Here is a 22,549-nt window from a genome sequence, read left to right as displayed (position 1 = left end):
TTCTTTCATAAGGAGTTTTACCTCTGTCCATCTCCAACTGATTGGAGAGAAACCACTTTTTTATTTTTTGCTCATGTAAGTTTCTAAATAAATCTTCCATTTTATCTTTACCCTAGAACTCAGTCCTCACAACTAATTTAAGCCAGGTACCTCTATTTCTGGTGGGTGTTCTGCTCTTTATGAATCTCAGGACAGAAGCTGATGCTGATGTCAGCTGCAAGTATTTGAAAACTGTCTGGAAGTTGCCTTAAGCAGGTGAAAATCTGAGCAGCATCTTGGAGATTAGAAGATGAACTCACCCAGTTAAAAGACAGGTGACCTAGTCTAAATGTGAAGAGATGACAGCTTTATCTTTAGCAGGAAATGGGGCACAATAAAAGGATGAGGGAGATGTGGGAAGAGATTCATTCTAAGTAAATTACAACTCCTATCAGCCTAGCTGGAATTCAGCATGTGGGAGAGCAGGGGCTGCAGCTGACAGCATTGCCCTTGGATTTTTTGTGAGGGGAAGTAAACAACTCTAAATTTCAGCCTGGCTTCTACAGAAGCTTGTGTGGGTGTCCCAGTAGTTTTTGGTAAACAGTTTACAGCAAGAGCCACCAGGAAAATGAGATTTTTTTTTTCCAAATAAACAAGTTTAACTTAATGAAGGCTCAAAATTACTATGTGTTGGGGGGTTACCCCAGGAGTCTCATTATCTCTAATTGGATGTTTTATTTCATGAAGTAGTCAGCATTAACTTTTAGCTTGGTGAGGAAAAAATCTCATATTTAATTGCCTCAAAATTTTTCTTTATTCCTGGGAAGACTTGGCAGGATTGTAAATATCCCTAGTGGCCAAGCTGTCAAACAAGCTTTTCCTTTTCAAAGGACATTCTTTTTCCTTTCTTTCTTTCTTTATTTTCCCTCCCCTCACTATCCAGGGCCAATTTTGGTTCTCTTTCCCACTCAACACCTCCTATTTCATAGGCAGCACTGGTCCCCACAGCCCTCCAGCAGACTGAAAGCAAGGACTGCTTTCTGCCTGGGTGACTTCCTGTCTTGAGGGGCTCTGTGCCCAAATTTACACCCGAAGAAATCAGCGTAACTCAAGTTTAATATAGCTCAAAGCAGAGCTAATTCTGTGATGAAACAGTCTGGAATGGCATACCAAACTCTGGTTTTGGCCATATGTACTAGTGTTTCACACTCCTTCCCCCCCAAAAAATAAGTTTTGGCTCATAGTATTATCTATTTTTATCTCATCTATGACCTATTCTAAAATTACACCAGTTAAGCAAAGCCACCTTTGTCATTTCCTGTCTTATTGGTCTAAAATTGCTATCCAACATAAGTGAGCAGAAAAACAGATTTCTTTTTAAATAGAAATAAGAAATGGATGATTTATCAGACACATTTCAAAATATTAATGGTGTAAAGACATCTTGACAAATGAGGAACGATTATTCTCATCTTCCCAGACCAAAGTACAGCTGTGAAATCCTTCCAAACAGTGCTCGAGATGTTTGATTTCTATTTTAGTTCATATTTGACAGAAAAGATTTTATTTTTACATTATTTAGGGGAAGTGGGAATGAGTATTTGTTCTGTCCTTTTTCCTTCTTGCTCTCCTTGCTTATCCTCCTGCCCTTTTATTTGTAGTGATTGCAATTTTTTGCTTTATTACACATGGTCCTGAGAGCCATCAGGAGTTATGTATCTTCTGTAGTCAGTATTTTTCCCTATTATTTTAAGGTGTGGTAAACCCAGCTGTTGCCAACTGAACACTTGATGTCTAGTGTCTGGAAAGTATAAATTAGAAGATAGCTGAAAAACACTGTAGCCCAGAAAAAAACAGATTTTAACTGAAGCACAGACCTGCTTTGGGCTTCTTAGGTGAGATTCTCTACAGCTCAGCTTCCATCTTCTAAAGTGATCCTCTAGTTCATGAAAAAAAAAAAAAGGAAGGAATTTCTGAAGTTAAGAAATCACAGTATTGTGTTGGAAGAAAAGGCTTTGCACTAGAGGAATCCTAGGTCTGAATTGCACTGAATTATGAATAAGAGAAGGGGAAAACATCACTTTTCAGCAGTAGCCCATAGTCCCATGAAATTAGTTGTAACTAAAGCCACGCTCTGAAGGCATGGCTCCATATGATAAGGTTAGAGTTCACTCTCTAAAACAGAAGGAAATTAACACCCTCTCCCAAATTAAATATTCTTCAGTCTGGTTATTGAGTTGAAGTGGCTCATGGACCATATGGCAAACACCAAGGAGGAGCTAAGGGTGGGTGAAAATCTGCACTTGGGACATGAGAAGTTAGCAACATTTCAGCTTCTTGCCCTTGGTGAATTATTAGATCAGATCAGCTGCTCCTAGACATGTCTAGAGGAATCAGTTTGCTCTGCAGATCATCACTTCAAGGCCCATTCTGGAAGAGAAAAGACTCAACCAAACAAGATAAAATAAGCTATTTTTGCTTGTGCAAACAGGTTGCTAACAATACATTCAGTATGCCATTGAATAGACAATCTGAAATGAAAGAGCTCTGAAATGTCTAATATACTCACTGTGCAAAGATCCATGTATGGCCACACAAACTAAAATTTTCTCAGACTATTGGAAAAGTTTGGGAACAATACTGAGTTATTCAGGCAGGGCATGATCTTTAAAGAAGCAGGTCTGGCACAAAACCAACACAACTATGAAAGAAGTTTACCCAGGGGAAAGTAGGAGAAAAGCACTGAAGAACTGAGGTAACAGGGGAACCAACACTGGGGGAACAGAGGCTCTGTTGTTTTTAAAGGCAAATATTTCAGAAGTCTATTCAGCAAATTATTCACTCAGTCTTAAAGTAATCAGCCCAAGGGACAAGTTTGGGGCACACGCCCATTTCACCCAGCCTTTCCCTTTGTCCTGAAGGAGATGACCCCTCTGGCATGTTCTGAATGACTTTCTGTGTCTTGGCACAGGCAGGCATTCCCTGATACCACTGGTCTCACCCTGTGCTCCCACACAGAGGCACGAGCACAACAAAGTCCCTGCCTATTCCACTGCACTCCCCAGCCACGGCTGCATGGCCAGGGCAAGGAGAAGGAAAGCACTGGGCAGCAGAAAGCAGACAGCTGTCCATGTTGCCTGGAAGAGGGCCTGGTTGGATGGGAGTAGTGCTGCTGTGAAGAGAAAGGGAGGGAACAAGCTCCCAGGCACAAGGAGAATGAAAGATCAGGCTACAGAAATCACCTATAGCAGATATTCACACCTGTCAACTTTGGGAGTCCTGTTAATGCTGCAAGCTTTTAGCTCAAGTGAAAGCAGCATTATTGCCCTGAAATATAGCACAAGTGCTTCAAGTCTAAATAATTCAGATGTCAAAATGAGTATGAGGAAGAAAATGATTTAGTGGAAGGACTGCTTTGTTTTTGATGTCGCTATTTCTATTTATGCACCCATACAGACACTAACAAATCAGTGAACTGGATGCACAAGCAGACACCATCACTGATTACATCTTTCCCTGAACAAAAGCAAGGAAATAGAGGAGGGGAAAAAAAAGCAAGCAAAACTTATTTAAAAGGCAGAACTATTTGATGAGATTTTATCTGCTATGCAGTTTAAACAGAATTCCCAAACGATTTACAATCAGAATGTTGAGGGTTGTTGGGCATTGCGAAGGAATTTTAAATAAGTCCTGTTGGCAAAGATTTTTTCTCAGAGTTGCCAAATCTCATTGCTTTATCACAAATCTCATAATGTTGAATTGCTTATTTAAATCAAAATCCAAAGAATTACTGACTAATGAGTTTCTTGCCTTTTTTTTCTTCTTTAAATAAATGTAAATTTCTCAGGAGCACACTTATTGCAGAAGGTAACAGATAATCAGAGTAAATACCAGAGCAGTCAGAGATGTTATTGTTCATGTAGGGTAGTATTGTTCATGTAGGCCTTTCAGGCCTTTCTCTAATCAATGGAGAAGAAAATTGCTGTTTACAGGCAGCTGCCTGCTGACAGCAGAAGGACACAGGGTCTGCTGGGGCTCCCTGTTGTTCTGTGGCAGTGCTTGCCCTGGTTAATAAACCCTGGCCCAGATTAGCCCTCACTCTGTGCTCCTTCACCTTCCCTCCACCCTGCCCTCTCAGGGTCTTTCCACATTACTGAAAATTTCATTAATATAAAAAAAATTCCACTGGCTTCACTGCGACTCCACCCAGATCCAGCAGCCCGTTTGACCAGCCCATATAGAACAGCTATAATTAGAAAACCCCACAACACAGCAGTACTTTTTAATTAATTCTACTTCTTTTAGGGCTTGGGGCAGGATTTGTGCTATTACCTGCCCCAACCATTGTGTGCAGAGGTTCGTGATGGACACCGAGCTGCCTTCATGGACATGCAGGTGTGCACAGGCAGTGTTGTCTCTGGTCATGTATGGGACAGGCAGCCCAGGTAAAATCCTGGCCTTGGTCTGATTTAAAGCTCAGGTTTTTGTTGTGCTTTCCCTAGCAGGCACTTTACCTTCTTTGATTGTCAGTAAAACATCAGATGTATAAATGTTTTAAGGAGACATGCCAGGACGGAGCCTGGTGCTTCTCACTGGTGTCAAGCAATAGGACAAGAGGCAATGGGCAGGAACTGATGCACAGGAAGCTCCACCTGAACATGAGGAAGAAATTCTTTACTGTGTGGGTGACCATGTGCTAGAACAGATTGCCTAGAGAGGTTGTGGAGTTTCCCTCACTGGAGATATCAAGAACCCTCTGGATGCAATCCTGTGCAGTGTGCTCTAGGACAACCCTGCTTGAGCAGGGAGGTTGGGCCAGAAGACCCTCTGTGGTTCCAGCCTGACCCTTTCAGTGATTCTGTGATTTCATCCTCCATCTGATCAAAGGCACCTGAGAGATTTTTGGACAGCAAGACTCTCAAAAATGGAGCCAAACCCCTGAAGATGTAATTCAATTGCACACACTTCACCTGTTTTCTGTGTCTTTAGCATACATCAGTGTCATCTGGAGGCCCTTTGTGGGGACCTGGGGACTCCACAAATGCATTCCAATTGGAATGGTTGCAGCCAGGTGGGGCCTGACCTCTCCTCTCCAGTGACTACCAACAGAACAAGGAGAGATCACAGTCTTCAGCTGCACCAGGCAAGGTTTAAGTTGCACATTAGGAAGATTTTCCTCACAGAAAGGGTAGTTAAACATTGGAATGGACTGCCCAGGGAGGTGGTGGTGTCACCACCCATGGAGGTGCTTAAGGAGAGACTGGACGTGGCCCTTAGCGTGGCGGTCTGATTGACATGATGCTGTCCAGACTCCATGATCCCAGAGCTCTTTTCTATCCTAAATGACCCTGTGATTCAAAGAGCAACAAGCGCAGATCCTTGCGCAGCAACCCCGCCTCAAGACAGGCCTCTGACAGACTCCCAAGTGGCCTCAACGAGGCAGAACCGCCCTCCGCTCCCTTCCCCTCACGCCCCGGTCCCCGGGACGAGCCCCGCCGGCCCTCGCGGGGAGGGATCCGCCCCCCGGCCCCCGCCCCGCGCATGCGCGCGCCGCCTCGCGGCTGCAGCCCGTCCGTCCGCCGCCGGGGGCGCTGCCGCGCGCCCGCCCGCGCCGGCCGGGGGCGGTTCCCGCTCGGGTCCGCGCCCGGATGGCGATGGCGGCGGCGGCGGCAGGAGCCGGGGCCGGGGCGGCGGCGGGCGGGGGAGGCGGGGAGCGGAGCAGCACCCGGGACCGGCTCCTGGCGGCGCTGGAGGATCTCGAGCTCTTGGCCAGGTACCGCGCTCGGGCCCCCGTCGGCCCCGGGTGGCGGCGGGGCACCGGGGGCGGGGTGAGGGCTCCCGGCGCGGTGCGTGCGCGGCGGGCGGAGCGGCAGCCCCCGAGGGTGGGATGGGAGGGGCCCGGCGCGACTGGAGCCGGCGCTGGCCCGAGCCGCTCGGGTTCGCCTTCTCCTGCTCTCTGGCCGTCCCCAGGCCGCGTCTGCGGGTGAGGGGCTGGAGCTGCAGCGGGGCTCGGCCCGGCCCTGCGCAGCGCTGCCCGGCGCTCGTCCCTGTGGGAAAGCATCGGTGGTTTGCAGAGAGAAGGAGCAGCTCCCTTTTCCTCCCACTTGCCTTTGTCGCTTGGTTGACACCTGTGTTTTCTGTGAAGTGCGCACTCACACGCCGATTTTAGGCATTCTGTTACTCACTAAAAAATATGCTTAAGTCAGAAATGCGTAGATGGTGTTGCATGACATCAGCTCTCCTGGTCACTGCCTGTATTAGTGCTACGTTCACTCCAAGTAGGCTGCAGAGCTCCTCTTCAGAGTGATAGAAATGCTCAGATACGTAATCCAGAGTCTTGAGTCCTGGCTGGTAATCCCCATCCCCCTTGTCAACCATGTCGTGGACGCACAGCTGGCAGTGAAGTTTAGATAGTTCCTAATTATTTTCCACACCTCAGGGAGAGCAGGAGCTTAGGAAAGCATTTTCAGAGGAAATAACCTGTGCTATCCATGTGTATGGCTCGCTTGCTCAGTGATGACCAAGAGGAGGATAAGCTATTGGTGAGTTGCTCTGCTTGTGTCTGGTTAAGCTTTCTCCTCAGTCACAGATTTTATTGTGACATAAGAGTTGCTGGAGAGCATGGAAAAATGAAAGCAAACCTGTTCCTTATCTAAATTACTTACTTTTTTTGAAACGCTAGTGTTCTACCACAATGAAGCCACAGCAACGCTCAGTGGCATTTCGAGAATCTTCCTATTGATCAGCAAAGTGTTGCAGCACCCTGGGGGTAGGCCTTTCTCTGTCACAGTACTCGTTTGGTGGTAGGGGCAGAAATTAAGCCACATGTCTAATCTGTCACCTTTCTGTAGTTTTGAATCTACATCTGTGCATTATGTGGCTGACACGGGGCAGAATTACAGCACCCTGTGACATCACCCTCGATGGTGGTACCTGACCTACTTAAAATGGATTTGCTGCTGCTCAGTGTTGGTCAGATGGAATAAAGCTTTAGTAACAGTGACAAGTTTCTTTGTTCTCTAATTGTTTCAAATCACAGTAGTGTTCAGGAGTGAGCAAGAGACATAGACCAAGATCAGAGCTTTACTGGGGTTTTTTTGGAGACATTTCTGGCTCCACTGCTGTATTACACACCCCACTGAGCTGGACCAAGCAAATAACCAGTGCTTGCAAGGGCAGTGTCTCCGTGCTTAGGGTTGAACTGCCATTCAGAGTCTCAGAAGCCAAATAACTTTGCTCAGTTTACAGAAAATGCCTTTTTGCATTGTGATACCCAGAGGTTCTTCAGAACAGTGGCAGAGTATCTGGATATCTGGGAGAGTGATCAAGAGGTCTGTTTGAGAAGCACTTCTAGCACCAGAATATTACCAGGGTTCTTTTTTATTTTTTGTGTGCTTGATGCACAGCTAATATATTCTTGTGGAAATACTTGTAAAAGTAGTTCCATAACAGACTCTGTTGGTATTTGAAAGTGTAGACTTAGTTGCTTTAAATAACAAGTATATTGGGGAAAAAATGGAGAAAAGTAGAGAAGTAAAACAGTGAAGACCCTCTTGCAACAAATAAAGGTAGTAGAAGAAGGGTCTGAGGGCACTCCCTTATGCCGTTTCTTCTCTCATCTTCTGTTTATGTCTTTTATGGTTTAACAGGAACTTAGCACATTTCTTGAGTTCAAATACATGGGGGCTTCATGATAAATAACAAATATAGCTCAAATAACAAAGAAAAAAATATGTTTTCTTGGTTGAAAAATCCCTGTCCACACTGTACTATAAAATATAAAATACTCAGGTCCATGAATGCTTTCGTAATGATACCAGTCCTCTGGGTAATTTTGGGATGACTTGATGTGAGAATGCCTTAGAAAATTGTTCAAACTGAGTTCTCCTTTCAGGGAGCTAATTGAAATTTTGGCAATTTCAAGAAACCAAAAACTTCCACAACCAGGAGAGGAGAGCCAGGTAAGCTGACTTTCTGAATTGTGTTTCTTTGGGTAAGCATAATGCTTTACTTCTAACTTTTTTCCATTCTTTTTCCCTTTGTCCATTCCTATATTTGAGTTAATGGTCACAATGGGGCTTTGGCCCTGCTGCAAAGGCATTTTTGGTTTTCCTGTTTTTTATTCATTTTTTATGTGCTTCATAGGCTGTTTCTGCAAACAGGAGGAAATTCTGTTTCATTTTTCATTCAAACAAAAATACTCCTATGGATGCCATTTGCTCTTCTTTGTAGCATGACTGAGGGTGTGTTGTTAGTCTAGCCAAATTAAAAGTTGTACAAAACTGTTGTTCAATAGATCCTGGAACTGCTGATTCAGAGAGATGGAGAGTTTCAAGAGCTGATGAAGTTGGCAGTGGATCAGGGAAAAATCCATCATGAAATGCAGCTCTTAGAAAAGGTAGTAGAAAAGCGGGATAATGATATTCAGCAGCTGCAGAAACAGCTTAAAGAAGCAGAGCACATATTGGTAAGTTCATAACGATGTGTTTGCTTTTGAGCATCTTCTTGTAGAAAAGGTGGTTCTGGGCAAAGTGGTGTTGTATTAGTTTGAGAAGATTTAAATATTTAAGACTTCATAAGAGCTTATTGGTTTGGGTTTTTTCTCAGTAGTCAAACACTGTTTAGTTATCATGGTATTAAGGTTTTTTTTTTTTTTTAAATAATGCTAATTTGCGTCTAAGTCTACTTTATTTCAGTGTGTTTGGAAAATGTTCACAGAAGTTTCTCTTCTAAAATGCAATTAAATGGAAGGGTTTATTCACAAAGCTGACTTTATGTAGATGTTTATAAATGAAAGATGCATTGAAGGTTTGGTATCCTTTGTGGGTTTTTATTTTTTACAACTAGGCAACAGCTGTTTATCAAGCAAAGGAAAAACTGAAATCAATTGAAAAAGCACGAAAAGGTGAGTATCCATAATTGTACATACTAAGTAAATGCAATTCTAAAGAAAGTTGTTAGTGAGCTCAAATTGGGCCTTTTAAAATTTTTTAAATTATTCCATCACAGATTTCAGATGCTTTGTGTGTAAACAAATTTCCATTTCATTATGAAACTGTAACCATTTTCTCAGAATAAAGACAGCATTGATTTTTTTTTTTTGTGGCAAACATATTTTAATATGGAAGTGTCTCAGCAGTCTTCTTGGACTGAAAATAGTATGTCTGATTATTTAAGTACCTTACCAGATTTCCTCAGTAGGTTTGCTAAGGAAAGGAAGAGAATGTTTGTGTGTATATGCACACACTGACTAGGTGGTGATAGGTGATACTAGACTATAATTGTAGCAATTCCTGCCATTCTGTGGCACTTCCCAAACTAACTTTTTTTTGGAGGAGGGAAGGCATCTTCTTCAGGTTGTTTTGCTTGGGTTTTTTCTGGTTTTTTTTTTTTTTTTTTTTTTTTTTTTTTTTTTTTTTTTTTTTTTTTTTTTATGGTGTCTTCTGTCATTTTGTTATGCCTCTTTCATCTAGAAAATCAAGGAATTGAATAAAGTTTCTATTAATCTAATACAAGCACATATTTGGAAGGACTCTTCTGGCTACAGTCTATAGTTACTAAACAAACAAACTTCTTTGCTACAGAAAATTCTATAGTAAGCAGGAGGTGAAGTTTTAGACTTTTTTTGTGCTTGTCAAGTACTCTTGTTTAAGAGATTGTGGTTTTCATGAGGTTGAGGAACCATTGATATTGAAGGTATTTTGTACTTGTGTATGTAAAATTAGTTCCCTGCAAAGCTCATCTTTGCATAGATTGAGAATCTTCTAAACAGTCATTGCTTTTGAACCAGGCCCTTAATGTTTGGCAAAATCACATTCCCAGTCTTTTAGATATTGGTGGTCAATATTCTGAAATAATTAAATGACATAATCTCTTGAGAATGCAGCAACATTTTTTTACACTCTTCCAGGTGCCATTTCCTCTGAAGAAATAATTAAATATGCCCATAGGATCAGTGCTAGCAATGCTGTTTGTGCCCCTCTGACGTGGGTACCAGGTAACTGTTGTGTTTATGACAGTAGATTTTTTTTAATAATAAGTCATGGTTAATATCTGCTCTTAAAAATGTTTTTATACAGCGATAAACACCAGAGTTTATTAGACTAGAATTGTTTTCAGCTGTTATATCTAATATTTAATTCTAAATATTTAGTTTTATCTAAAATGAATATCCAAAATCCTGTGGACTTCACATACATCTCCAAAAGGTTATGAAACTGTCTGCTTTCATTAACAGACTGGCCTCTGTTCTCCCTTGTTTACCTTTTTCCCCTGAATGTTTACCCTGATAATAAGTCAAAGCCAAGTATGCAAAGGGCTTTTCTGTGTGTTTGGTTGTGTTCCCTCTTGCCCCGTACAATATTCTTTCAGAGAGTGTTCGTAAGCAGTGGAGCCAGAAGCAAAACTTTTACTATGACATGTTTCAATTTTGGGTACAACCTTATTTGTCCAAAATGAAAATGTGTTTGATCCAATTCCGTCCTTGCTGTTTAGCTGTGAAGTAGCAGGGTGAGCAAAGATATCTTTTAAACATGATGGGGTTTTTTTTTGTTTTGTTTTGAGTTGCTTTGTGTTGTTAGGGTTTTTTTTAATATGCTTTTTCTGCCAAGTTTGAGTGAACAAACAAAGTCTGAGTGAAAGACAGATTTGAATTTTAATAAACAGGTGTGATGGTCATTACTCATCCAAGCAACCAGAGTATGGGGTTTTTTGGTCATTCTGCTAGGTTCTGAAGCTAAGGCTGATGTCTGCAAGACAATTGTTAAATATTTCAAGGCAATCTTTTTCCTTTTTTTCTTGAAGGGGACCCACGTAGGCCATATCCTACAGATCTGGAAATGAGAAGTGGTCTCTTGGGTCAGATGAACAACCCACCCACCAATGGAGTCAATGGACACTTACCAGGGGATGCACTCGCAGCAGGCAGGCTACCAGGTAAGTGAAACTCACTTTTGTTTTTTCTTTATTGCTTGTAGATTCGCAGCAGTTATACATTTCCCTTAGCAAAGGTAAATCATTGGTAAAGCAATGAAAATTGTGGTTAATGTTCCTTAGCAGTGAATACCTAGTAAAGAAAGGTAACTAGAAGTTGCATATTTTTTGTGTATGTTTTAGTAGAGCCCATTCTGGCTGGCTCCTTTGCCTCAGAGGATGCAGACTTGATCCATTTACTTTTGAGTGCTGTCTCTATAAGAACTGAAAGGGATTTCCAGGAATTTTAGGAATTTTCCTTGAGAACCTGGAAAATGTGGGATTTAAACTCCTCCAGTAGAATTCTTAATTGAGTCTTGGGCTCCTCTGTCAGGTTAAACACACAGACTGTCAAGGTAAGAGGGAAACATTGATTTGCAAGAAAGTTGAAGCTGCCTGGGCATTTTGTGTAGGGATGCTGAATCTGTTGGTGTGTGGAGGCATGTCCTGAGAATGCTAATTATGGGATCTAGTCCTTTTGGAGATTCCTGCAGAGATGTCCAGTTACTGAGTCCTTAGTGAATGTGCAGACCAGTTTCTGGACTGCTCAGTAGCCTTCAAACTTTGAGGCTGCTTAGCACACCCATTCAGCCTGGTTTAATAGCAGACTGCTTCTAGCACTGAAGCATGGCCACACAATGCAAAACACTAGCTTCCATTCTGAGCTGCTTTTCAGGCTTATTTGGATAAAGCATTTTTCTCTGAATTTTTATGTTCTGCCTGATTTTTTTTAAATCTAATATTTTAATCTATTTTTGCATACTGACAGACTGTGGTAATTTTCATTACTCCCAGTAGTTGTGAATGCTGAATCAGTTCAAACAGTGCTTTGAAGATGAAAAGCTCTGTATTGAGTATGAGTTATCAAGAGCCACTCACATAAATGGGCCTCTCTGGCAGAGCAGACTTTTACAATTATAGAATTGCTCCATCATGAGATGTTTTCCAGCTCTTTCTGGAGGGTTTAATCTGTCCAAAATTTAGAAAGGATTTCAAGATTTGTTTTGATTTTATATTGAAGTTCTGGTTGAGCTGTCATGTTGAATTTGTCAATATACAAAACTGAAAGTTTTCTTGATGATGCCTCTGTTTTTCCAGATGTGCTTGCTCCTCAGTATCCTTGGCAGTCAAGTGATATGTCAATGAACATGCTACCTCCTAATCATAGTAATGACTTCATGCTGGAGCCTCCAGGACACAATAAAGAGAATGAAGATGATGTAGAAGTTATGTCAACAGACTCCTCAAGCAGCAGCAGTGACTCAGACTAGGTACAAGGGGGACAGTATCCCTAGTAGACCTTTCCTGTGGTGAAGGTAGGTTAGATGCTGTTTGTCACAAACTGCAATATCCTTTTGTTACACCAGCAGCCCTGCGTAGGGAGAAGAAAACAGCTGGCTCAGAAATAGGGTGACTAATTTAAAACCATGGACTAGAGACTTGTTTTTTTCCTGTTAGATGTTCTGGGAGCTGGGAGAAATGTCTGGGAGCTGTCTGCTGGGAGAGAGATGTCAGATTTTCAGTGATTGTGTAAATGTATGTTTGCAAGAGATGTGTAAATATATATTTATATATATGTATTTACTATACATTAGATGACATAAGTTCCTGGGAAAAAAATGTGTAAGGGGAATCCCCTTGTATGTTTGTTAGTACCTTTACTTTTTTGATGATAGCCTTTTCTATGCCACAGAAATGAAACATGAAGTTTGTAATGTATCTTTTTTTTGTTACTGCCTAAATCTGTGTTCTTGATGATCTGTGTATCAAGGACAAAAATATGGCAATAAGGTGTAATAAAAGAGTTTGTAATTATTGTAATATATAATGAATGATTTGTCATAAATAAACTCAGCTTTGATCTAACTTCAATTTTCGAAACTTGAATCTTAGATGAGTTGTCATGTAACTTCAATACTCAGCACATTTTATCCCAGTTGTGGCTGAATTCTGACTGAGTTTCAGAAGGTTGTACTCCCTTTTCCCCTATGCAAAATGCCCAGTCAGCATTAGAAGCAGCTGAGGAGGAGTCAGAGGTGGAAAGCCTGTCCTTCCTTTTCAGGTGAGCCCTTCCAGGCGCACACAAAGCTGGGCAGACCCTGAAGCAGCGCGTGCCCACCCACAAGGCTGCCCCTAATACTTGGTTAAGTGTCCTGGGACCCTGGAGGTGACACACTGTGGGGCATGCTGCAGGTTTAGCTCCTTTCAGATCAAAGTGCTCAAGGATTTTTTTGTCCTTGTCATCTATAATTTTTTTCAGTTCTTTGAACCTGCTAATTTGTTTACTTTCACAACTGCATTTCCTGCATCAGCTGCAATGTTATTTTGTCTTTCCAAAGGCACTTCCCTTGGCTTTCCTTTCCTTGTTCTGTTTTGCTTAAGGAGTCATTTCATGACAGCTGCTTTTCTCTTATGTAACCCTCTGATAGAATTTCAAAACCCATGTGAACTGTTGCTCCTGGCAGTTAAAGGTTTCTGTCCTGCAGCACAGCTTCCTGCAGCAGAGATCACAATTCTCTTCTCTTTTCCATTTTGTAGATTCCTCACAGGAAGTATCTGATGAATCAGGTAATTCCTCCTTTGCTCAAGTAATCTTTCAAACATTGCTGCCAGTAATGCTGCCACCTGTGACCAACCTGTACAAATCCCTTCAGGCTGTAGAAAGAAGGACTTCAGTCACGTTCAATCACATATTATGGGGCAGTGGGTTTTGTTTTCAGAGAAATTGGGAATTTGGTTTTGTCTCAGCTTTCCTTTTAGAAGTATTTTCAGAGTTATTAAACTGTCACCTCTTTCACAGCTTAAAGTTATTAATATATGTACACACTGTAACCTTTATTCAGTATCATGTTCTCCTCTCGGGTGCTTATCTCCAATGTCTCTCCTCTTTAATTCACATTAATCCAAATACACGTGCCCTGTCTCAATCATTCTAGTTAACCTTGCCTACCCCTTTTCTAGCTCACATTAGTGATCAGAATCATACACAATATTACAAAATGGAGTTTCATAATGCTTTGGATAATGGGATTGGTATTTTCTTTCTAAATGCCCCTCTCTTAACACAGCACACACAGTTCACTAGCCTCTTTTATCTTCTAACTTACAAGGACATTCTTGAAACAAAATACAAACGTATGTAATTAAAGCTCATGGGAAGTGTAGTGTAACAGTCTACTCAAAACTCTTCCATGGCTGTATCTATGTAATTCACCAACTGAAACATTGTGGAGGTGGGTGATTGTTTTCAGACATAAGAGGGAACTGAAGCAATGACCACTTCTTTTTCTGGCTTATTAGTTACTCTGTTATGGGATTAAATGTAACCAATATATTACATCTAATAAATAGGTAAGGCAACAGCACTGCCCACTGTTCCTGGTAACTTAGCATAAAATCAAACTCTGGCTATTAGATGCATTCTAATCAGTTTCTTTGCATCAGTGCTTCAAACTACGTGCAGTTCAGGAGTATGCTTCTCAGTGCTGGCTAACTGTAATGCCATTTTAGGTGAATTCTGTCAGTTACAAGCAGTTTAGTGAACCATGATATGATATGGTGGCTTAGATATGAACATAATAGATTTTCCTATTTAGCAAAAGTACCAAAAAAGTAAAGACTTAGTTGAAAGGACTGAGTCTTGGCAGCTAAAATTGACTGAGAACCACATTTTCTGGAGGGGTGGGAAATATAAATGTGTGATACATACAAAGTTATTTAAGTTGGGGAGTGCTGACAGCTGGTTGCAGTAATGCACTGTAGTCTTTTAATCTGTCCATTTTGAAAAGATACAGAAATGCTGACATATGGAGATACTGTTGTGTCCTCATTTCAGTGTCTACTTGTGTATTTACAAGAAATAGAATGTATATATCCATTAACAAAATATGCCGAGAAAGTATTTATTGCATGACAGACCATTTTACACTAGTCCCTGTTCTCTCATCAGGACCTAGATGTTTTCTAAAATAAAAAATTGTACTAAATAATTTAATTTTTTTTCTTCATTATTCTTTGTGACAGATGGGCAGGACATCTGTCAACTCTTGCCACAGCTTCTTTGTTGACAACTGAATGGAATAATTTTCAGTGTACATAAGGTTGCTTGCAGGAAGCAAATCTCCACTTTTGAATAGAAAAATAAGATTTTTACAAAGTTACAGTAGCAGAGGAATTTTTGGTGAAATTTCCCATTTCAAGACTGCTGTGTAACGTTGCTTCTTTCTTCACTTCAGAGAACGGGTGTCTGTCCTAAGGGAAGTTGCACATAATTAATACTTCAAACTCTAATTAGGAGGATTGCCAGGGGCAGTAGCATCCTTATGCCTCATCACTGTTTCTCAGCAAGAAGAGCCATCTCCATTTAAAAAAATGTATGTTCAAAGTAAGGAAGAGCCTTAAATCCCTCAAGCTGATTTCTTTTAAGAACTGAGAAGTCAATTCATAATTCCAGGCAATTTTAATCTCTCAGTATTGTGCCTGTACTTTATTCAAAAGAAATTAAAGAAACCTTACAACATTTTTGTACAATGAATATATCTAAAGGGAATAGACAAGACGTATGCTATAAAAGAAGCCTGACAAGAAAAAAAATGAGCCAACCAGTGATTTGAAAGTTATATCTTAAAATTAATCACTGATGTCTTAGTGACAACAGCTGGAAAAGAATCAAAATTAGTTACAGATTCTAGAAAAATTAAAAATATTAACTTCTTGGTTTTGTATGTACTGTTGGGTACTGTAATTTCATTCACTAACAACAGTCATTTAATCAGTCAAACTGAAAATGCACAATTTTACCAAATCTCAATAGTCAGCCATACAGAACTACACCCATGTGTGCAGTTTAATACTCACAGCTCTTTTTAGCCACTAAGTATGATTTTTGCCATGGAGCTACACTTAAAATTGAGGTTTGTGTCAGCCTAGTAGAGCAGGCACCTCTCCATTCCAAGAGTTCAGTAACAAACTCCGATAAATTGCAGAGATCCGAGACATTTCTACAGATAAATTCAATGTAAATGAGGCTCTAAACAGAACTCTGTTATGAAAACAACTGGCAAGAAGGGTCAGGGAATTTTCATTCCCTGCAATAAGTCATGACAATCTTCTCACATTTATAATACTCTTTTGATTTTCAAGTGTATACTGCTGTCTGCAGGGAAAAAAGGCATTGCCTATTAAATGTAACTTTTGCTCATGACAGTAGCTTCATAAGTGAAGCTACGAGACAAGGCCAAGTTTTAAAATTGGTCCAATAATTACAGGAAAGCAGGTTTGAATGAGTAAGTTTTGCTGCAACTGCTTTTAAGTGAGTAAGCTTCCTGGGCTAGTGCTGATTTCCAAATGGCTGGTCATCAATGGACTAACTAGGTAAAACACTGAGTTTTCTGTAAAAGAAAAAGTTAATTATTAACTACTAAACCTAGAAATGGGTCTGGAATGAGAGACAACTGTCATGTGAAATATGGGAAAAGCACTGAAACAGCTGGCATGTTCTTCTTTGGGAAAAAGATAATATTTTCACATGGGCAGGGTGAGCACTTCGTATCTTTTACACCAAAAAAGCAGGTCTGTCCTTTTGTTTGTTACATAACATACAATTTGTTTTTACTCTAATTGGTGACTTCCCGTGTACCCCTTTAGATGATCGAGCTCCTCTGTAAAAGGATTGTAGCCTTGCTCTCTTAAACAGCGTAAGGCCCAGAACAGTTGATCTGCTGGAGGAAATTCATCCCATCTGACCCATTCCCAGCCTGTAGGGGAAAAAAAAAAAGAAAAAGGAAGAAAAATCTGAGTAAAGAGTTAAGACAGGACCCTGTGGCAGGAGAGGTTTAGGCTGGATGTTTGGAAAAGGTGATGGGGCACTGGAATAGGCTCCATAGTGCAGCCTGACAGAGCTCAAGGAGTGTTTGGACAACTCAGGCACAAGGCGGGATTGCTGAGGCTGCCCCGTGCAGGGCCAGGAATGGGATTTAATGATGCTTGGGGGTCCCTTCCTACTCAGGATATTCCTTCTTTCTGTGATATAACAATTCTTCCTCTTCAAGTCTAGATGGATCATATAGAAACTACCAATACAAAGACAGGTGACAGAGTCATTTTGCCCGAGCAGCTTTTTCATTTACCAGAGAAGCTGCGGATGCCGCATCCCTGGGAGCGTTCAAGGCCAGGCCGGATGAATCTGGGAGCCACCTGACCTAGTGGCAGGTGTCCCTGCCCGCGGCACGGCGCTTGGAACTAGATGCTTACTCACCCTCGTTCTTGTCGGGCTCCTGGTTGCGCGGCTCGGCGCCCGGCTCGGCCTCGCCCTTCATGAGCACGGTGACATAGTGGTAGCGCTGGGCCGGGCACGCCGCGTTCACGGCCGACGCGAACCGCACGTGGCGCAGCGGCAGCGCCGCCTCCTCCAGCGTCTCCCGCGCCGCGCACTCCGCCAGGCTCTCCCTGCGGGCGGCAGGCAAGGGAAGGCACGGCACGGCACCGCACGGCCGCCTCAGGGCACGGCGGGCAAGGGAAGGCACGGCACGGCACCGCACGGCCGCCTCAGGGCACGGCGGGCAAGGGAAAGGCAGGGCGGGGAGGGAGGCAGGGCGCGGGGCTCCTACCCGAACTCCAGGTGGCCTCCGGGGAGCTGGTAGGTGCCGGCGCCCAGCGCGCCTTTCCGCTTGCCCAGGAGGACGCAGCCGGGGTGCGCGGCGCTGGTGACCACCACCCCCACGCCGACCCCCGGCCGCCGCGGCTGAGCCGCCTGCTCGCCCATGGCAGCCTCGGCGCTCGGCTCGGCTCCCCGGGGCAGGCGGGAGCGGATCCGCCAATCGCGGTTCGGGATGCCGGGTTTTGGCAGGCCCTTGGCGGGGGTGTGACCGGAGAGCGTGAGTGCGCCTGGTGGTGACGTCGCTGGTGAGGAAGCGGGCGAGGTTCCCAGGCAGGATCGACAGGGAGCGGTGCCCTGTGCTGCTGTGTGCCTGGGACCCTGGCCTCTCAGCCCGCAGGGACTTGTGAGCGCACCGGGAATAGAAAAGGCCTTTGTGCAAACGAGGGCAGCTGAAAACAAGCGAGATACGACTCGATTTTTGAAGGTCAAGGAGCCAGTCGGTCTCTGACTGCAGATTTGTTCAGGATTTAAAAAGCAGCCCTTCTTTGGTTAGCCCACTGTTTCTGGCCTGCGAAGAGTCTGACTCTGAAGTGTCACGTGAATTTTTTAAAAAGGAAGCTACAAACTTAGCTGAGCAGAGCTCCACAGGCAGAATAACAGTTCCTGACTGATAAAGAAACAATAATTTCTGCTGGCAAATACTTACCTTTGTGAAAAAACGCCAATCACTTGTTTTTAAAATTTTAAAAGTTTAATAGAAATAAAATGGTTATAAAAATAGTAATACAATTAGAGTAATAATAATTTGGACAATTTGAATTAGGACAATATGAGACAATAGAGACAAAGAGTTATGGACGTTCGTTTACCTTTTCTGGGCAGCACGAGCCCGAAAAAGGACCCCCGTTAACAAAGGATTAACCTTTAAAAGCAATAGCCTGTTGCATATTCATACACTTCATACATGATGCATAAATTCCATTCAAACACAGGATTCTGTCTGGTCAGTGTCAACTTCTTCCTCTGAATCCAAACAGCGCCTTCAAGGTGGGAAGAAGTTCGTTTCTTCTGATAAGAGAGCAATAAATTCTTTTTCTCCGAAAGATTTGGTGTCCTGTGGCTGCTATCTCACTGCAAGTCCTTTCTTTAAAAAAATTATCCTACATAGCATAGTTTCTATTTTAACATTTTTTATAACCCAAAACTATTTAACACACTACTTAAGAGAACTAATACAGCATTACTTTCTAACACAACACATATAATATTCATTTTAATATTTTCAAAAAGCTAATCATAAAATACGCATTTTTCACACCTTCATTCTCACATTTTTATGAATTACAGAGATATGTAGAATACAATTCAGCTTTCATTTTCTTTATAAACAACTGTAAAGTTCATCAGATTTTCCCGTTCTTCAGCCTATTGATCACAACAGAGAAAGAAGTTTTTTATTTGCAGACCTTTCAAATTGGTTTTGGGTTTTTGTTTGGTTGGTTTTGGGGATTATTTTGGTAAGGCTTTAAAATATCTGTAAACAGGTGTTTTTATTTACATATGAAAGTCACAGGGCCAAACTGGCTGAAGCTTAATCACATTTTCGGGGATCAGTTTTCTGGGGTTTAACTGCCCGAAGTAGCTCAATGCAGCATCAGATGTGTCCCACTGTTGGCATGAAGGGCATGTCGGGAGCAAATGTCTGGGTGTGCTAGAAGCAAGGCTGCCCTTTGGCAGTATTTGGCCCTGCTGCTTAATGTGATGTCAGCCCATACCCTATGGTAATCACATATCCTCTGAACAGAGAGAGACACAGCTCTCCCAGGATTTTCCTGGGAAGCTGTGAGAAGCTGTGAGAAAGCTCAGAGAAAGAATCAAAACAATTATCTCAACCTCTGCACCTGGCAGGCAATCTCCGTTTGTCAAAGATGTTTACAAGGAGTTGTCCCTTCTTGACCAATAGGTGAGAGAAGATTACTAAAGGCCGATCAGGTCTTAGGCCCCCCATTGTTTCTATAAGAACTGTGGATTTCTAATAATAAAGTGCCTTTTCATGCCTTCTGATGATGGAGTCTCTGTATCACCTTTGGCTCTCCCTGATACCCCTTCAGTGATAATACCCTGAATTACTGACATTGGTAAATAGCAGCAATAATAATAAATAATCGTGAGCAAATTGCCAAGCTAACAAGACTTTTTGTAAACCAAGTTCATTCATTTGTATCTGTCTCCCCAGTACAGCTGAGTATCCTAAGTATCCTAATGCATGAGGACATCCATTAGGAGTATCCTAATCTCCAGATGAAACACCAGACATATGAGTTATATCATGTCTGTATTTACATTTTAAGACAACAATCTTACAAAAGCCATATCAAGGATTCCTCCTCACCCATGAAGATCATTTTGGTGCAATACTTTAAAACACCACAAAAATTTTTGCCTGAACAGTGAAAACATTCTACTTTCTATGTACACCATTTTCCTGTACCTTTTACCAAACAGCATTTAGTGACAAGTCTTGAAGGTGACCCATTGATTTATTTTCAAATTAAAAAAAAAGTCCATATACTCATTATGCTTATTTACTATATTAGCAGGATACAATTAAATGAAAATGTTATATGAAGATGATTATATAGAAATGTTATATGATGATTATGTAAAAAGTATGTTTTTACAAGCAATAAATTTTTATTTGTCAGTACGCTAAGATTTTCCCTTCCTCTCTACCATCTTCTTGATTGCAACAAAGATGTGAAGTATTACCCTTCTACAAAACTTTAAAATGGCTAATTTTTTGTTAAGGTTTTGAAATCTCATATACAGATGTTCAGACTTGTTTCAATTTTTTCACCTTACATTTGTGATCATTAAGATAAAGAATACTGTATGAAAAGAAGCATTTTGTTGACTGAATCTGTTCTGATTGGTTTCATTCTAGGATTTATTTAGGACATGCCTATGTAGCCAGGTATTGCAGATCATGAAGTAAATACAGGCTGGTTTTCTGAGTCTGATGGTGAACAGATGTCCACTGAAGAAAGATATGGGAATAAACCAAGAATGAGAAAGTAGCAAAATCCTCTGCCACAATTTGAAAAACTTGCAAGATTATGATTTATATATACTTGTAAATTTGTTTATTAATATTTCATCTGAGAAAGTACTTCTGTGAGCCAAAACAGTGTATTTGAACCAGCATGTGTCCAGCAGCTACTGGAAAAGAGGCAGATATTTTTCAGGGCCAATCCCTTGTTCTTTATGCTAACGCTTTTATTGATTGAAGTGTTATTGAATGAACTGTATGTCCGAGGTGATCTGGATCAAAAAAACCTATTTTTTAAACAATTAATCTGTTTTCTAGCATGCTGTGGGTGGCACAGGGAAGGGACAGGACAGAGTTCAATCAGATTAAACACAGCACAAAGCTAAACCTGACTCAGCAAACTGGGAGAGAGATTACATTTTTAGTAGGATGTGATCCCTGATGCAATTTACAGCTCAGGGACATAAGTGAGGGAGGCAGTGAGTCAGAGCAGCTGGGAACAAGAATGGTGGGACTAACTGTATTAGAGACAGGCCAGATTTATGTCAGATTAAAATGACTACACAGCTGTTCCCTAAGAAGAACACACATAGGCAAAGCAGGTTAGTAAAACACACAGTGTACAACAGCTTATTGAAAAGCAGCTACACAAGCAGAAAACATCCATCTTTCTGAGAATTTCATACACATGGCTCCCTGGCTGTGGAATTTACTATATATTTGCATTCTCTTAGCAGAAGTATGAACTAGGAGATATAAGGATTATATTTAAATATTTTACATTGCAAAACTGGCATTCAGAAGCTGGGTGGAATGTGACAGCAGTGCATGACCCCAAAGTCCTGCCAGCAACCTGGCTGAAACTTGAACTTGAAAGATTTTTCTTCTCTTGCATTCAAGCAGCTGGTTGTTATCCAGAACCCTGATATTGAAAATGTAACATTGTTAACTGTTTCCTCAGTTTTATTTTAGCAGAATTATTTCCATGATACCACATGTTTCCATTAAATGGCTGTCTTTCACCATAAATTACTGCTTGCTGTAATATTATGGCTTCATAAACATTATTAGTGGAAATTAGGCAAAGTGTGATACGCAGTTTTTATGTTGAAATGTAAATAACTTCTGATCACATTTACATATGGAGAGAATAATGGTGTGTGCAAGAGCAATAGGACAAATTAGAGCTGTACTACAGGTGTGCTGCCTTCATTGCTTGTTAATTATTTCTTTTCTGTGTCCAGGCAGGACTGAGTCATTGGAATGAGTGAAGGTGCTGAGACAATTCTGCTTTATTTGTAGCTTTGTCATCAACACTCTAAGTGACCTTGGGCAACTCATAGGCAGGTGAAGAGGGATTGTGCTTTGCTGAAACTTCTGTGTGTGCTCAATCCCGGGGGACCCTGAATCAGAAGAATAAAAAAGCGTCTGTTCATTATCCATCTAGGATAGTACCTGGAGGTCCAGAATGGATGTCTGGAATACAGTAGGCAAGAAATCATGACAGGGTTTTTGAATACTATTCTACAGCCATCTGTAGCTCAGTGACTTCTCAAGGCAGAGGTGGCTTTTGTGTATTTACTAACTAACCTTCTTCTTGTTTCTCTTCTTTAACCTACCAAAACTCCTTTTGAGCCCATATAAATTTTCATTATTTGCAGCATCTGTGGCAAGGTGCTCCATAGCTTAGCTATGTGAAAGATCATTTTTTGCAAACCAAATCCTTTTGCTTTCATTGAGCCTTTCATCTACCAGCCTTCACTGGTTGGGAAGAGATGATGCATTAGTGTTTCATGTTCATACTGTATTCTGCAGAAAACTTGCACCTATCCAGACCTGAGAGTGCACACATCAAAGGCCTGTTTGCTAGGACAGATGTCAGAATCCTTGCAGGAAATACACCAGAGCACCTTCAGGGAAGGACCCTGGATTCTCTTTTCTGCATGACTGGG

The 22,549-nt window shown here is 41.6% G+C and overlaps 2 protein-coding genes across 2 annotated transcripts; one reads left to right on the top strand and one right to left on the bottom strand.

Annotated features, from left to right (window-relative positions):
• Positions 1 to 5,627: 5,627 nt before the first annotated feature.
• Positions 5,628 to 12,816, top strand: MED4 (mediator complex subunit 4). The gene is made up of 7 exons (XM_058018336.1): positions 5,628 to 5,752; positions 7,874 to 7,940; positions 8,276 to 8,446; positions 8,827 to 8,884; positions 9,890 to 9,976; positions 10,783 to 10,914; positions 12,049 to 12,816. The coding sequence occupies exons 1-7, from the start codon at positions 5,628 to 5,630 to the stop codon at positions 12,219 to 12,221; spliced, it is 813 nt and encodes a 270-aa protein (XP_057874319.1). The 3' UTR covers positions 12,222 to 12,816.
• A 2,577-nt stretch (positions 12,817 to 15,393) lies between these two features.
• On the bottom strand, positions 15,394 to 19,235 carry NUDT15 (nudix hydrolase 15). The gene is made up of 4 exons (XM_058045505.1): positions 19,218 to 19,235; positions 17,559 to 18,091; positions 17,207 to 17,397; positions 15,394 to 16,706 (listed from the first exon to the last, which is right to left on the bottom strand). The coding sequence occupies exons 1-4, from the start codon at positions 19,233 to 19,235 to the stop codon at positions 16,561 to 16,563; spliced, it is 888 nt and encodes a 295-aa protein (XP_057901488.1). The 3' UTR covers positions 15,394 to 16,560.
• Positions 19,236 to 22,549: the final 3,314 nt, after the last annotated feature.

Source organism: Melospiza georgiana, chromosome 2, assembly GCF_028018845.1.
Source record: "Melospiza georgiana isolate bMelGeo1 chromosome 2, bMelGeo1.pri, whole genome shotgun sequence".
In the NCBI taxonomy this organism is placed as follows: Eukaryota; Metazoa; Chordata; class Aves; order Passeriformes; family Passerellidae; genus Melospiza; species Melospiza georgiana.
This window is presented reverse-complemented; position numbering and strand designations above follow the sequence as displayed.